The sequence below is a fragment of the Piliocolobus tephrosceles genome, chromosome 18 (genome assembly GCF_002776525.5).
Source record: "Piliocolobus tephrosceles isolate RC106 chromosome 18, ASM277652v3, whole genome shotgun sequence".
In the NCBI taxonomy this organism is placed as follows: domain Eukaryota; kingdom Metazoa; phylum Chordata; class Mammalia; order Primates; family Cercopithecidae; genus Piliocolobus; species Piliocolobus tephrosceles.
In genome coordinates this window covers 31,226,170-31,242,897 of record NC_045451.1, presented here as the reverse complement: position 1 = coordinate 31,242,897, position 16,728 = coordinate 31,226,170, and the positions used below count along the sequence as shown (strand labels likewise).

General features: G+C 46.3%; 2 protein-coding genes across 10 annotated transcripts in view; one reads left to right on the top strand and one right to left on the bottom strand.

Annotated features, from left to right (window-relative positions):
* Positions 1-1,471: 1,471 nt before the first annotated feature.
* LOC113225010 (translation initiation factor IF-2-like) lies at positions 1,472-15,276 on the bottom strand. 9 transcript variants are annotated; one of them, XR_004228593.1, is made up of 3 exons: positions 14,533-14,777; positions 11,894-12,068; positions 1,472-1,954 (listed from the first exon to the last, which is right to left on the bottom strand). XR_004228593.1 is itself a non-coding variant. In XM_031934571.1 (2 exons), the coding sequence occupies exons 1-2, from the start codon at positions 15,262-15,264 to the stop codon at positions 1,938-1,940; spliced, it is 465 nt and encodes a 154-aa protein (XP_031790431.1). In that variant the 5' UTR covers positions 15,265-15,276; the 3' UTR covers positions 1,472-1,937. The 9 variants fall into 9 exon arrangements, 1 of the variants encoding a protein (XP_031790431.1); XR_004228595.1 differs by lacking the exon at positions 14,533-14,777 and adding an exon at positions 14,241-14,526; XR_003309627.1 differs by lacking the exon at positions 1,472-1,954 and adding an exon at positions 3,385-3,441.
* Positions 15,115-16,728, top strand: part of SMAD4 (SMAD family member 4) — a 57,330-nt gene continuing 55,716 nt past the window's right edge. Inside the window, exon 1 of the mRNA XM_023207526.1 lies at positions 15,115-15,251. The gene's annotated coding sequence lies outside the window, so the exon portion shown is untranslated. The remainder of the gene's footprint in view (positions 15,252-16,728) is intronic.

The following is a 16,728-nucleotide window of genomic DNA, read 5'->3' as shown; positions in this document are numbered from 1 at the left end:
TGGAGGAGGCTGCTTCAACCTGAGAAAGCACTGTGCCCCAGCTCATCCTGGGAGCCGGTACAGAGGGAAGGAAGGGGGTGGCAGTTCAAGGGCAGCAGCTGGGAGAAGCGTGTCAGAAGTGCCGGGGAAGCGAATGTTGGCTAGGGAAAGGAAAGGGGAAGAAGGAAAAGCAGAGAGGCAGCAGCAGCTCTGGGAGAAAGGGACAACAGACCCTTAAGAAGGGTAAGTGTTCTGGGAGCCTCAGAGCAGTGATGGATTTTCCATCTTGGAATCCCCCGCCTTCTCTGCCCCTTATACACAGCTTGTCCTGAGGAGCAGACATGTGGTCTGTGCTCACCCAAGAACTCACAGTCTCCTTCTCTCTTCAATACCCATCTGCTGGGCCTAATTCTTACCTCAAAAAGGTAACTCTTGATTATTCTTAAAAGTTTTAAAAAAATAGTAACTGTGATTTCGGTCTAAGCTAATTATTTTTCCTGAAGGTTGTCTCCCAAGAAAAATGCTTAAAGAGGCCGGGCGCAGTGGCTCATGCCTGTAATCCCAGCACTTTGGGAGGCCGAGGTGGGTGGATCACCTGAGGTCAGGAGTTCAAGACCAGCCTGGCCAACATGGTGAAACCCCCATCTCTACTAAAAAATACAAAAATTAGCTGGGTGTGGTGGTGAGCACTTGTAATTCCAGGTACTCAAGAGGCTGAGGCAGGAGAATTGTTTGAACCTGGGAGACAGAGGTTACAGTGAGCCAAGATCGCGCCATTGCACTCCAGCCTGAGTGACAGAGTGAGGCTCTCTCTCAAAAATAAATAAATAAATAAATAAATAAATAAATAAATAAATAAATAAATAAGAAAAATGTTTAAAGAATATGAAAATAATTTGGTGTTGTTTAGGTAGATTGTTTTCCTCCTCAGAGTTGAAAGCTAAAAAAAGTAACACAGATATTCATTAGATTTTATCACTGAAATGACGCCATAGCACTGTTGCCCAGGCTGGAGTACAGTGGTGCAATCTCAGCTCAGTGCAACCTCCGCCTCCCTGGCGCAAGTGATTCTCCTGCCTCTGCCTTCTGAGCAGCTGGGATTATAGGCACATACCACCATGCCTGGCTAATTTTTGTATTTTAGCAGAGATGGGGTTTTGCCATGTTGACCAGGCTAGTCTCAAACTCTTGACTTCAAATGGTCTGCCTCGGCCTCCCAAAGAGCTGGGATTACAGGCATGAGCCACTGTGCCTGGCAGGTTTTTTGTTTTTGATGAACTTGTCATTTCCAGCACTCCCTGCTTGCGATATTCTCTCTTGTACCTGTGACACTGAGGGAAACTGTTAGATGCCAAATTCACCTGAGGGACTAAAATCTGTCTAGATGTAAGTCTGATCTGGCATCTACTGGGGGAAGGGAAAGACTGAGTAAACTCTGTTTCAGTTCATATCCATTGCCATTCAATTCTGAATTCTAAGATACGGCACCCAGTAGGATCACTGTACATGTTTATTCAATGGAAATGATGTCTGAAAATTCAACTTTTATCAAAAAGCATTTTAGGTGGGTAGAATCATGACTGTGAACTGTCTACTAAATAATTTGTGTTCCATTATTCCCCTTCCCAATACATTTTGGATTTTAGGCCCTACATAGGTCTAGACCCTGGAGTCTAGGGCTTTGCCTCTGGAACCAGCGGTATTGGCCTCACTTGAGAGCTTATTAAAAATGGAGAGTCTCCAGCCCACCCTCAGATCCAAGGAATCAGGATGGACTTTTTAACATGCTCCCCAAGTGATCTGTGTGCATGTTAAAGTAGGAGAAATGCTGCTCTGAGCATCTGATCAGGAGGCCCTCCCAGCCCTGGCTTCAGGGTAGAGCTATTTGGGTTGCAAGGTGGCACCATGCCACACATTGTGGGCAGAGAGTTCAAATTCCAGCTCTGCTGTGAACTTCATCACAGGGACAAGTGACCTAAAATTAAAAAAAAAAAAAAAATCAAACTCACAGAAAAGTCGCAAGAATAGTACAAAGAACTTCTGTAAATACTTTACCTAGATTCACCAACTATTAACATTTTGCAATGTATACTTTATCTTTTTTTCTCTACCTATGTATGATGATTATTCCTGAATTATTAGAGAGTTAATTGTATATACTGGCATGTCTTTACCCTCAAGACCTCAGTGTGTAGCTCCGACAACAAGGACATTTTCCTACACAACACCAGGGCTAGAACTAGAGGGAGGCTAACAAGGCCTGAGCCTGGGTGGCCCTTCAAGAGGGCTTCCTTCAACTTTGTACCCTAGGAACCTCTGTTGTCTCGCCCTAGTTCTGTCCTGCATGCTACAGTTATCAAAATCAGGAAACCTAATGATTTGTTTTTTTCTAAGACCAGCCGAGCGGGCGCAAAAGAACCAGCGGGGTAGGCAAGTGTAGGAGCAAAACTGCACATTTATTTTTGGTCACCTAAGGTGTGGGGGAGAAGTCTGTCGGCCTCCGGCGAAGGAGGCCGGCAGAGTCCCCCCGTGGGGCTCTCGGACGGACTTCCCACAGTCCCAACATCCCGACAGGACTGGGGCTGTGAGAAGGCCACGTGGCTCAATGGCCAAGAGTGGCTTTTCTAGGAGTGGGAGGGCAATAGGCGGGGCACGGGCGTGTCCGGGGCATTCCGTAGGTGCGACCAGGTAAATCTTGGTCTCTTCGGATTGACATCACCTGGCGCATGCCCAGTTGGTCTGCACCTTCCCGGGTCGCCGGCTGCATTTTCGCGCGCGCGGGAAGAGTTGGGGGGTGGGGATGAAGAACCCGGAAGTGCACCATCTTGCCTCCGTTCGTCCAAACAGTCCAACCTTTTATTGATAATAGTGATAAAGGGGCGCCGTGGTCTGTCTGGCTACTTCCTGCTGTTAAGGGGCGTCGTTAAGGTCAGGGCCCATGGTTGGTATTTGGACGCACGGATGAAAAATAAAATAAGGCACAGTATTAGTATAGGAATGAGGAATGGAAGCATTTGTTGGAATATGGGCAAAACCCAGAAGGATAGTCCTGGCAAGGTTGGGGAGTATGAGATAGTTAAGACAATTTAGTAAGTTTGAGGTGAGTGGGGGAAAGCCAAACTGATTTCCACTGATTGCTTTCGGTAGGGGCCCTTTTTAGTTGGGAATGAGGAATGAGTGCGCAAAGTACTTGTTGGCCAGGCAGCAATTAAGGATTGGAGTTTTTCGTGGAGTGGATGGCTTTCCACTTACTCCTACTACAGAGATATTGGATGGAAGGCTAGGTCCAGAGAAGGATGGCAAAACAGAATAGGTAGCCTCGCTGTTGATTAAAAAAGTAATTGTCTTACCCGCTACCAGGAGAGTTACCCGCGGCTCGGCGAGGGTGATGGGGGTCCCCGAGTCTCGGCACCTTCAGTTGTCATCGTAGAGATGTAGGAGCTGGAAGGAGCTCCCAGGATCCTGGGAAAGGGGGTCACGTGGAGACGCGGCACCTGTTCTCAGGGTGGGGCAATCAGACTTCCAGTTTCCTCCCTGCTGGCAAGCAGGGCAGGGGGGTTGCTGGTGGATGAGGGTTAGGACATTCACTGGCCCAATGTCCTGATGCCTTGCACTTATAGCAAGGCTGCGTTGGGACTCGGGGACCCTGCGGACACCTGTTGGCATAGTGTCCTGCCTTGCCGCACTTATAGCAGGCTCCTTTTGTAGCTTTGGAGTCTGTGGAGTATGTGCTCTCTGGCCTGGGGTTACGACTGGGCTGTAAAGCCGCTGCTAGGAGCTGTAACTTAGCCGTCACCTCTCTGGAGCTATAGACCTTAAAGGCTAATTTAACCAGGTCTTGTATTGGTGTGAGGACCATCCTCTACCTTTTGAAGTTTTTTACGAATGTCAGGAGCTGATTGAGAAATGAAATAAGACGCCAAAATGGTGGCCCCTGTGGGGGAGGCCGGATCTAACCGGGTATATTGGGTTAGAACCTCAGTCAGTTTAGGATAGACGCTAGGATAACCTGGAGGTCATGCCAAGTTAAGTCACAGGCCTGACAAAGGTGTCTAAATTCCTTTATGTATATGGTAGGATTAGCTGAGAAATCACCTAAACGCTTCTCAATTTTGGAAAGATCGGCCAATGAAAAAGGGACATGTACTCTGACTACCCCCTCCGCCCCAGCCACCTCTCACAAAGGTGCTAACACTGTAGGAGGGTGTGGGCAGAGATAGGGGACTCAAGACAGCCAGTTGGGGGCCCCGAAGGAGGCACGGGACCGAGTGGATTACTAGTAGATAAGGAGGAGGAAGGAGGAGTCTGGATGGGGGAAGGAGGAGGAGTCTGGGCAGGAAGGGAGGGGGTGGAGAGAAGGAGGAGTATAGGGACGAGAGCTCAAGGCCCAAAAGCCTTGTATGTAAATTTCGGACCACTTGCCTAGCCGCTGGCAGAAATTGCTGAGGTCAATCACGCCACAGTGGAAAGGAAAATTAACCGCTTCCTCCTAAGGTTTTGTTCAAGCTGTAAGGTTTTTAAATTGTCTAGGAGGCACCCTAAGGGGGTGCTCTTTGGAAATTTGGACTGGGGGGTTTCCCGTTTGTTTCCTCTTTACTTACACAATGGACACAATGGAAATGGAAGTGGATCTCCGCCTGGCTTCAAAGCGTCCTTTGGAACCAGCAGAGACAGACTGGAGGCTCATGGAGCCAAAGTGGAGATTACCTTCAGGCGGACATCTCTGTTCTGAAATTGTCTCCCGAGCCACTTGGTGGCTCCAAATGGACCTCGGACCTGCGCAGGATTTTGGCCGAGGGACACAATGGACACAATGGACACAATGGAAATGGAAGTGGATCTCTGCCTGGCTTCAAAGCGTCCTTTGGAACCAGCAGAGACAGACTGGAGGCTCATGGAGCCAAAGTGGAGATTACCTTCAGGCGGACGTCTCCGTCCTGAAGGGGTCTCCCGAGCCACTTGGTGGCTCAAAATGGACCTCGGACCTGCGCAGGATTTCTGGCCGAGGGAGGTAAAGAGGAGACAAGGGCACTTACCCCAGAGAGGCCGTGAGAGTGAGGGAAGCGGGCCTCAGGTCCTGGTCCGTCTGTGGTGTGGAAGCAGGAGGAGGTTCCTCAATCCTTAGAGGCCTGAGGAGGGGTCTCCTCCCGGGTTTCGGCACCAACTGATTTGTTTTTTTCTAAGACCAGCCGAGCGGGCGCAAAAGAACCAGCGGGTAGGCAAGTGTAGGAGCAAAACTGCACATTTATTTTTGGTCACCTAAGGTGTGGGGGAGAAGTCTGTCGGCCTCCGGCGAAGGAGGCCGGCAGAGTCCCCCCGTGGGGCTCTCGGACGGACTTCCCACAGTCCCGACATCCCGACAGGACTGGGGCTGTGAGAAGGCCGCGTGGCTCACTGGCTAAGAGTGGCTTTTCTAGGAGTGGGAGGGCAATAGGCGGGGCACGGGCGTGTCCGGGGCATTCCGTAGGTGCGACCAGGTAAATCTTGGTCTCTTCGGATTGATGTCACCTGGCGCATGCCCAGTTGGTCTGCACCTTCCCGGGTCGCCGGCTGCATTTTCGCGCGCGCGGGAAGAGTTGGGGGGTGGGGATGAAGAACCCGGAAGTGCACCATCTTGCCTCCGTTCGTCCAAACACCTAACGCTGACTCAATACTATTATCTAATCTGTAGTCTATTATATTTAATCTATAATCTATTATATATCTATAGTCTAATCTATAAGCTATTTTCCAATCATGTCTATTGTCCCAATAAGGTCCTTTGTAGCAAAAATTTTCCCCAGATTCAATTCAGATCCTGTGTATTTAGTCTCCTTTAATCTGGAACAGTTCTTCAGCCTTTGTCTTTTATGATATTGACATTTTTGAAAATTATAGACTAGTTATGTTACAGAATGTCCCTCAATATGGGAACAAGTTACTTTTTAATCTCTTAATGGTTTGGTTTCATCACTATTAAATTGGGAATAGTCCCTCCTTCATGTTGAATCAAATAGATGAAGACACGTAATGGGCTTCACACATGGCAGGTGCAGGTGGATTAAACAAGAAGCTGCCACTGATCGGGTACTTGTCAGCACCATGCCAAGTGCTTCACACGCATTGTCTCATTTTGTTTTTACTGCAGCTCTGCGAGATGGGCTGTATTTTTACCCCTACTTCACAGAAGAAGAATCTGAGACTTAGAATCATTTGTCCAAGGTCTCATAGCTAGTAAGGAGTGACATGGGGACTTGAATCAAGTCAGTGAGACCGCAAAGATTATTCGCTTGTAACATGCTTGTGGTGCTTGCTAAAATCTCGCTTTTTTTGCTAAAAATCTAGCTTTTTAAGCATAAAATTTTCCTAAAGTTCACCATTTTAACCATTGCAAAGTGCATAATTCAGTGTCTCTTAGTATATTTACAATGTTGTACAACTCTCAGCACTATCCAATTCCAGAACATTTCCATCACCTCATGAAGAAACCCTATAACTCCCAATTCCCCTGACAACCACTAATCTGTTAATCTACCTCTGTTTCTGTGGATTTGCATATACATAAAATGAAATACTACTAAGCAATAAAAAGGAACTAACTACTGATACACAGTAACATTCTGGATCTCAAAAACAACACACTGAGTGAATGAACCCAAATACAAAAGACTGCATATGGAAATATTCCATTTATGTGAAATTCTAGAAAAAACAAAGCCTTAGGAACAGACAGCATGGCAGTGGTTGCCTGGGGACAGGAACATATGGCTGGGAGGTGGCACTGACTGCAAAGGGGCATAAGGGAACTTTTTGGAGGGATAGAGGTGTTCTAATATTTGATTGGTAGTGGTGGTTGCACATTGGATATATTTGCCCAAATGCATCAAATTGTCCACTGTGTCAAGTTTATAATATGTAAATTATACCTCAATAAGATTATAAAAAAAGAAGAAAAAAATCTAAGCATATCTGGTCCTGAATGGAGTTCAATTCATCAGCACAGCTTCCTTTGTTGCCTGGCCCCAGATCCATCTTCCCAGCCTCATCTCTCACTTCTCTGACACTTGCCATGGGCAAGCCCAGTGTTGGGCACTCAGAGAATGTGGGGGAAGGAGAACCTCTATCTTCAGGGAACTCACAGCCTAGTCTGGGAGCAGAAAGAAAGGGCAGCCAACTCTGACATAGCAGGGCACCCTTCCTAGAGGACCACTGAATCCTAAGGACAGGAACAAAGATGTTCCAGACACAGCCTGGATTCCAGTCATTTTGAATCTCAAGTTTGAATCAAGTTTCAACCTAATATTTTGAATAGGTAATACATTTCTATGGCTGTATACTTTAAAACAAAGAGATGACAAAGTTTATTTTAGTGCTTTTAGGAATGTGGGAATCACTTGTAATGTTTAGGTTAATCGATGTTAAGTAATTTTCGGGAGTAACGAATTATTTTAAAAATCACTGGGTTAAACTGGGTGCAGTGGTGCGTGCCTGTAGTCCCCAGCTACTCAGGAGGCTGAGGCAGGAGGATCACTTGAACACAGGAGTTTGAGTCCAGCCAAGGCAACACAGCAAGACCCCATCTCTAAAAAACAAAACAAAACAAAACCCAAAACATTGGGTTGACACTAAAATATCATGATGCTGACATGTGCCAGGAGGTCCTTTGCTTGAGGGAAGAGCACTCTGTCTCCATCCCTAGGATGAAAAGATTAAACTTCTATATTCTCCTCACCCTTAGAAAGCTCCTATTCATAAGAGGTGAAACCATTAAATAAAACAAAAGGAAAATAAACCTTTCAAGCCTTTGCCTGCCCCTATCAGAGATCTATGTGGAACTGGCAGTAGCTTGGCTCCCTTTGAGTGCTTTGGAACTATGGTCTTCAAGATTTCTTGCTTGCTTTTCTCCTACAAGAAATTTGAAAAACGGTGTTTTGTTCTTTCTTCCTTCCTTTCTTTCCTTTTTCTTTCTTTCTCTCTCCTTCCTTCCTTCTCTCTTTTTTTTCTTAAATAAGAGATAGGGTCTCATTCTGTCACTTACGCTGGAGTGCAGTGGCATGATCACAGCCCACTGCAGCCTCAAACTCCGGGGCTCAAGCAATCTTCTCGCCTCAGCCTCCTGAGTAGCTGGGATTACAGGCATGAGCCATCATGCTTGGCTAAAACTGTTTCTTCTTGTGCTTTTAAAGGTCATATCTAAAATGTTTCATCACAAGTTTAAATTATTATTTGACAAACCTATTATTTAATAAGGGTTGTTATTTCTGGCTTAAGTATTGGCATTTTAAAATAAGATTGCTACATCATTCCTTAAATGTATCCAAGGAAATTTAAAGATCATAATGCATCTATCATCCATTTAAAAAATACATGAACAAGCTTTTCTTTAAAGTAAATTTTACATCAGTCTTTATTTTTCTTATCTTGTACTTCCATTCCAGTTACCCCTGAACATTTTAATATAATATTTTAAGCTGGAGAGTCTTTTATTGATCAACCTACCGCATTTCCCTACAATTTTTTTTTTTAAAGAAAATTCTTGACTGACTCTGATAAGCTTAAAAAGTTCATTTTGATTGCATAATTTTAATACCTAATTGATCTAAATGACACAAAGTATTACATATTTTGGTATCTATTAAAATTAAAGGATATTTTTGCTGAATGAAATAGAATTGGGTCAAACCTAGTCCTAGTTTTCACTTCTACGGATAGAAACACAAAATACCTTGTTCATTCATTCAACAAATATTTACTGAGCATCTCCTATGTGTCAATAGCTACTTTAGGCACTTGTGATACACTGATAAACACTACAGATAAATCCTTGCCCTCATGGAGCTTACATTCTAGTCGGGGGTAATAGGCAATAACACAACACATGAGTAAATCATATAGTATGTCAGAAGTGCTATAGCAAAAGAGAAAGCAGGGTAAAGGGGCTTTAGGTGTACTGTGAAAGTTAAGAATGGGCTGTGACTTTTAAAAGGTCAGGGTAGGCTTCAATGAGGTAACTTTTGACCAAAGGGGGTGAGAGAATTGGCAATGCAGATATCGGGGGAAACATGTACAAGGCAGAGGGCACAGCCAGTGCAGAGGCCCTAACTTGGGGGCATGGCTGGCATCTTCTAGGGACCAGAAAAGAGATTGGGAAGGCTAGAACATATTGGAGAATGGCTGATAGGAGATGAGATTAGAGAAGTAATGCTCTGGGGTGGAGTGGTGGTACTGATCTTATAGAACCCTTTAGACTATTGTAAGGATGTAGATTTTTACTCTAAATGAAATGAGGATCATTTAATGTAGGGATTTAAGCAGAGAGAAGATATCTGACTTATTTATTTTTTTTTGAGATGGAGTCTCGCTCTGTCGCTCACGCTGGAGTGCAGTGGCGCAATCTCCACTCACTGCAAGCTCCACCTCCCAGGTTCATGCCATTCTCCTGCCTCAGCCTCCCAAGTAGCTGGGACTACAGGTGCCCACCACCACGCCTGGCTATTTTTTTGTATTTTTTAGTAGACCCAGGTTTCACCATGTTAGCCAGGATGGTCTCAGTCTCCTGAGCTCATGATCCACCCGCCTTGGCCTCCCAAAGTGCTGGGATTACAGGCATGAGGCACCGCGCCCAGCCCTGACTTATGTTTTAAAACCATCACTCTAGCTATTATGTTGGGAAGAGGCAAGCATGAGAACAGGGAGAGCTTTTAGAAGATGAATCCAAAGATGAGATGATGGTGGCTCAGACCAGGGAGTAGCAGTGGAGGTGGTTAGGGATGCTCTGTGGATTAGACATGTGTGTGAGAAAACGAGGGGAATCTAGAATTGCTGGACAGCACTAAGGATTTACTTGAGGTTCATGGTGATGAAATTAAAGTGAAACTACTCAGGGTTTTTGGTCTGAACAACTTGCACAATAGAGTTATCAAATGAGATCGGAAAGCTAGTGGGCTCAACAGGTTTGAGGGAGAATATTGTTCAGTTTGTGATGTGTTTGAGGATATCAGAATCTAGAGTTCAGGTAAGAGGTGTGAGCTGGAGATATAAATTTAGTTGTCATCATATATGATGATATCATATATCTTAGATGGTATTGAAAGTCAGAAGACTGGATGACATCAAGGAAATGAGTATAGATTAAAAAGAGTTCAAGGGGCCAGGCACAGTGGCTAACGCCTGTAATCCCAGCCCTTTAGGAGGCTGACGCAGGCAGATCACCTGAGGTCAGGAGTTCAAGACTAGGCTGGCCAACAAGGCGAAACCCTGTCTCTACTAAAAATACAAAAATTAGCCGGGTGTGGTGGCGGGTGCCTGTGATCCCAGTTACTTGGGAGGCTGAAGCAGGGAGAATCGCTTGAATCTGGGAGACAGAGGTTGCAGTGAGCTGTGATCGTGCCACTGCACTACAGCCTGGGTGACAGAGAGAGACTCTGTTTCAAAAAAAAAAAAAAAGAAAAAGAGTTCAAGGAATGAGCCCCAGTTAGGGGGTTTGAGAGAAGAGATGGAATCCAGCAAAGACGACAGGGAAGGAGGAACCATGAATGAAGGACAAAAACCAAGAAGATGTGGTTAATAAAAGAGAATCAAGTGATTAGCTGTGTCAGCTGTTACAGATAAGTCAATCAAGATGAGAACTGAGACTAGATCATTGGGTTTAGCCAGTGTGAAGTTCTTTGTTGGCCTTCACAAGAGTAGTTTTGATAGTGTGGTAAGGATGAAAGCATGAATGGAGTTTAAGAGAGGATGGGAGACCTAATACTCAGCTGATGACCTAAAATACGCCACATGTGTACCTCACATGTAATGATTCTACTACGTATGTATGGAGTCTTAACATACGTATCATGCTTGACGTTTTTGAACTTTATATAAATGGTATTGTATGGGATGTATTCTGCTGTTGTAGAATGGGAGAAGAACTGCAGATAAAGTATAGAAAACTCTTTTAGAAGTTTTCTTGTAAAGGGAGTAGAGAAATGGGTGATAGCTGACAGTAGAAATAGGTCCAAGAGAAGAATCTGTAGGATTGGAAAAATCACAGCTGCTGGTAAACTTACCAGAATGACCCAGTAGAGAAATATTGATAATACAGAATAGGGGGATAATTGCTGGAGTGACAGTGAGGATACTGATTAGGCAAGATAGGACTGGAATCTATGTGTTGGTGACAATGCTCCTTTAGCTAGGAGCATGGCAATTCAACCATGTGAGGGTGGGGAAGGCAAAGTAGAGGCTGGCATGTGGGTGTGGGTGATGCTGAGATTCTGTGGAATTTTTTTTCTCATTGCTTCAATTTTCTCAAACAGGCTATTAATTGAGAATGATGGAGGGGAGGATGTGCAACTTAGAGGACAGAGAAAGTACAAACTCCAGAAGAATGGAGGAGGGAAGGAGGATTGCTGGACAGCACTAAGGGTCTGCCTGAGGTTCCTGGTGATGAAATTAAAGTGAAAGTAGTCAGTGTGATTGCGTTCTTCTCTTGCCACATTCAGATGCATGGGTGCTAGCTTGCATCAGGGTTGTGGCTTTGCCAGGCAAGCACAACAAAGGGAGAGAAAGGCAAGGGGGCTGAGGGCATGTGTAAGAGTGATTGTGATTGGCCAGGGGTTGAGGCTGAGTGAGAGCAGATATGAGGGGTTCAAGAATTGTCGCAGTTAGAGTACTACAGGGAGTGACCTGGAAAACTGAGGTGGTGATCAGGGTATGAGATGTTTGAAACTGAGATAATGAAGAAGTTGCAGAGTTCGATAAGGCTACTGTGATTATGACCATGGGAGGAAGTGGCTTAGTTAGGGTATGTGCAAGTCAGAAGTTAGAGAAGGTACAAAATCCAGAATGATCAAGGCGAGGATGTATAAGTTAGAGGACAGAGAAGGTACAAAATCCAGAAGAGTGGAGCAGAGAAGTGTAAGAGAATTGTTGGACAGCACTAATGGTCTACCTGAGGTTAATGGTGAACGGTGGGGGGTCTCCAGCCAACAGCCAGCAAGGGACTGAGGCCTGCAAGGAACTGAATGCTGCCAGCAACCACATGAGCTTGGAAGCAGATCCTCTGTCCCAGCCTCACGTTGTAGAGGACCCAGCCAAGTGATGCCTGGACTCTTGACCCAGAGAAACTGTAAGATCATAAAATTGAAGCAATGAGAGAAGATCCTTGAAAAATAAAAGGAAGTGAGAGGCCAGGGTACCGGGAAGATCTTTTTTTTTTTTTTTTGAGACGGAGTCTCACTCTGTGGCCCGGGCTGGAGTGCAGTGGCCGGATCTCAGCTCACTGCAAGCTCCGCCTCCCGGGTTCACGCCATTCTCCTGCCTCAGCCTCCCGAGTAGCTGGGACTACAGGCGCCAGCCACCTCGCCCGGCTAGCTTTTTGTATTTTTTAGTAGAGATGGGGTTTCACCGTGTTAGCCAGGATGATCTCGAACTCCTGACCTCGTGATCCACCCATCTCGGCCTCCCAAAGTGCTGGGATTACAGGCTTGAGCTACCGCGCCCGGCCTGCCGGGAAGATCTTATAACCACCTAGCACTAGGACAGAAGTGGCATTGGAGTGACTGACAGGAGCAAATTGTGCAGAGATGAAGTGGGGTGAGGTCAGCGATAGAGGTATTGGATAGCAAGATTTAAAGTTGCTGGTTTAGAGGAGGAGGGGGACGGCCTGGAAGCAATGTTGAGAAGCAAGAAGGAAACCTACCTTACCTCCAGGCACTAAGAGGCTGAAGGTTGAAAACACCGTTGCCACTACTTGATAGGTGGAAGAAAGCGCAGTGTCCCAGGGCAAAGTTGGGTTTCCCTTAAGTAAAAAGGTGAAGGGAACCTGAAGGGAAATTCTGAGAAGAGGTTGAGCTTATAGGGAATATCATTTGCATAAATAAATAGATGGTGTGGTAGATTCTAAACAGGCCCCAAATGATCCCCGCCTCCTGGTGTTCAAGCTTTTGTGTTTCCTTCCCCTTCAGTGTAGGTGGCGCCTGTGATTTGCTTCTGGCCAGCAATGTATGGCAAAGGTGACACAGTATGAGTGACACTGTGTATGTGATGATGTTACATAAGATTGAAATCAGTGTCTTGCTGAGACTCTCCCCTTTGCTGGCTTTGAAGAAGCAAGCTGCCATATTGTTAGCTTCCCTATGGAGAGGACCACATGGCAAGGAACAGAGGGGCCAACAGCCTGCAAGGGACCGAGGCCCTCAGTCCTGCAGCATGCAAGGAACTGAATGGTGCCAACAACCACATGAGCTTGGAAGCAGATCCTTTGTTCCAGCCTCACTTTGTAGAGGACCCAGCTGAGCCATGCCTGGACTCCTGACCCAGAGAAACTGTAATATCATAAATGTTTGTTGTTTCAAGCTTCTATATTTGTGGTGATATTGTTATACAGCAATAGGTAACTAATACAGACGGAATGGAAGAAGTTTAGTTATAACTATGTCTCAATTTTTAAAAAACTTCTTCTGAAGTATATTACCTAAGAATCACATATTGATCTATTACCAAATCATGTTTTGTAATCTATCAGCTGACAGATCTTCCTTCAGTTTCGTTGACAGAAAAGACTTGAAAACTATCTGACTTGAAAAATAATTTAATATCCATTCACTAAGGTCATTTACTTTCTCAGCATAGATACTGATTTTTGCATTGTCCCTTTTGGATTGCTGGGGAAGTACTGCATCGATCCAATGCACATTAGTAATGGGTGAGAATTTTGACTTTCTTTTGTAAGGTGGGAGGACAGTTTTGAAAGGGGATGCTGTGTCCTCAGCTCCTTTCTTAAGCTGGGCAATTTTAGAAAATAGATCATACAGCAGTGGAAGATGTGGAAATGAATTCCCTTAAAACTGGTCTTCATAAATCCCAGGAGTAAGAGAACACCAGTTTGGAGCTTAAGGAGCTTTCTGGTAAAAGACGGATGGCCCAGGCAGTGATGTGGAGGATAGAATGAAGCACTGAGTATGAATGGTGAAGGCGTGTGGTGGGTGTAGAGAGTTTCTGGGCGACGTGACCTAAGAAATGACTTTAGAACTGGCTAATCATTAGTTTTGGAGGGACTAAAAGTAGTTCCAAAGTAGTTCCTGGTTGGTGAAAATAAATCACTAATGTGTTTTAAATGAAAAAGAAATGCATGCGTCTTGTAAAAAATATGAAATAAAAGAAGCATAAAGTCAAAAGCAGAGCCTGTGCCTTCCCCCACCAAACAGGTAACCTAGTTAACAGGTGTGTCCTAGGATTCGAAGTTCCCCTCCAGCTCAGAGAGTGCGCCTACATCTCTTCCAACAAAATCCACTCACACTTGCAACGCCTGGCAAGGCTCTTCAATATGTGATTCCTTGACTGTTCTGTGCGTCTCTCGAGTTCAAACACCTCTGGGGCTCGTGATTTGGGGCTGCCAGAAAGGGAAGGAAGGTGCGTGCGGCCAGCGTCTGTTTCTTCCCTAAGTGAACTCCTACAACGTAGCCACCTTCTCCCCAGAGCTGTCGACCGGTGGTTGAAGGCCAATTTTTGTGCCTACGCAGGTCCTCAACACAGAACAAAACAAAAAAACAACGAAGGCCGGGCTAATAGCTATTTACAAACACTTACTGGACGCCCACTCTACGCCGAGCTCTCCGGCGCTCCTTGGGAACTTTTTTGCCAAGAGATGCCAATTTTCCCGGCGACCACTCCCTCAAGCAGGCCTTCGCCTCTGCCCGCGCGGAGGCCCAGGCCCAGGCCCAGGCCCAGGCCGGGATTCAGAGCCGCCCCTCGGCTGGCGCTGCCCTGCAGGCGCCTGCGCAGAGCGACTCTCACCGTCACTTGGGGCGGGAGGCGGCGACAGCCGGGAGAAAGGAAAGCTGCGGGGGAAAAGGGCCAAACCCTGAAATTACCCGGATGTGGTCCCCGCTCGCGCATGCTCAGTGTGTTCTCGACAAGTTGGCAGCAACAACACGGCCCTGGTCGTCGTCGCTGCTGCGGTAACGGAGCGGCTCGGGCGGCGGAGCCTGCGTTCGCGCTCTCCCGCTCTCCTCGGGAGACCCTTCCCGCCCTCCCTTCTGCTCCGCGGCCGCCCAGGGGGTGGGAGCGGGTGAGGGGAGCCAGGCGCCCAGCGAGAGAGGCCCCCCGCCGCGGGGCGGCCCGGGAGCTCGAGGCAGTCCGGCCCGCGCGGGCAGCGGCGCGGCGCTGAGGAGGGGCGGCCTGGCCGGGACGCCTCGGGGCGGGGGCCGAGGAGCTCTCCGGGCCGCCGGGGAAAGCGACGGGCCCGGCGCGTCCGCGGACCAGCAGCGGCGGGAGAGCGGACTCCCCTCGCCACCGCCCGAGCCCAGGTAACCGCGCCATGTCCCCTCCCCTTCCCCTGGCCGGGCCCGCGCACCCCGCCCTCGGCTTCCACGCCCCGGGGCGGGCTCCCGACTGCTGCGGCGGCGGCGGCGGCGGGGAGCGCGCGGAAGCCGCTGGGAGGGCGACCGCGGCCGCCTGACGGGCTGGGCCGCGCGGCGGTGCCTTGCGTCCCTCTGGCCCCCACCTCCGCTTGCAGCTCGTGGGAGAATCAAGTTAAAGTCAGACGGGACTCCTGCCGCGGCCGCCGCTCCTCTTTGTTGTTCTTGGGTAGTTTCACGGTCGCCCGGGCTGAGCGCGTTGGGTCGGCTGGAATGTGTTGCCTTAGGGTCTAAATGAAAGTTGTAAATTGTTTGTCTTAATTTATTTTCTCCAGCCAATTTCGGTTTTCTCTTTGTCCCCTACTTTCTCTTCCTAGTCTCGTCATGCCAGTTTACGCTTCTGGCTTTGATATGTTTACTTTTTGAGTATTGAGAGTGACGGCGGTATGCAGGACACATTCTTAGCACCTAACTGAACCCCTCCTTGCCCCCAATAAAACATGCTTCCTAATAAAAGACATAGTTGATCTTACTGTTAGCATTACATGTACTGAGAGTGAAATTGGTGTAGGGTGGAGGGCGGTGACTCCATCACTTGTCCCAAACTACTGTTAGGATTTCTCAAACTAGATTTTCAAAGCGACAAGTGTAGAGTTAACGTGAAAGGTTTATTTGCCGGTGCAGAGGCTTTAAAAAGCCCTATTGAAGATTGATAGCTGTTTCCACTCAAAAACCTAAGTACGTTTGTTTTTATTTAAAAAATTTTTTATGCATTATAATTTGGAAACTATTATTTCCAAATTAGTTTCTTAATGCATTTAGTTTTGGCACCGTAGTTTAAGATGGAATTGCCAGTTATTTAGGAATAATAAATACAACAAGATAATAGGGGAATTATCCTGAATTGCCTTTCTGCAATAATATGGTCTTAGCTAATTTTTGTTAATAACCTTTGACTTTTGCCAGAATTAGCATCCTTTTAGTCTTAGTAGCAGGTTGGTTCCTCGGGTGTTTAAGAAGTAGGTTCACTACTTTTTGCTGGCAAAAACCATTTAGTCTCCAAAAAAAAAAAAAAATGAAATGCGTAATTTCATAATTAGATTTAGAATAATTTTTATGGTGGATTTCATAAATTACTTTTGCCATACCCTGCGGAGACTAGATATATACATTTCAGTTGAAATATAGAAAGTTCTAAAATGTACTTTTTTTTAATGCTAAGGACTTTATATTGGAAAGTTCTGATATGATTAATACATAATATTCCAAACTGTAAAATGATTAACATTTAAAAATACAGTTTTTAAAATTAGTGTTTCTTCCATAATGCTGTCATGATTTTGTTTACTTAAATGGGTTTGTTACACAACAAATGTAATAGAGATAGATAGGCCAAGCATTTATAATTTGGAGTAACTTTAGATCT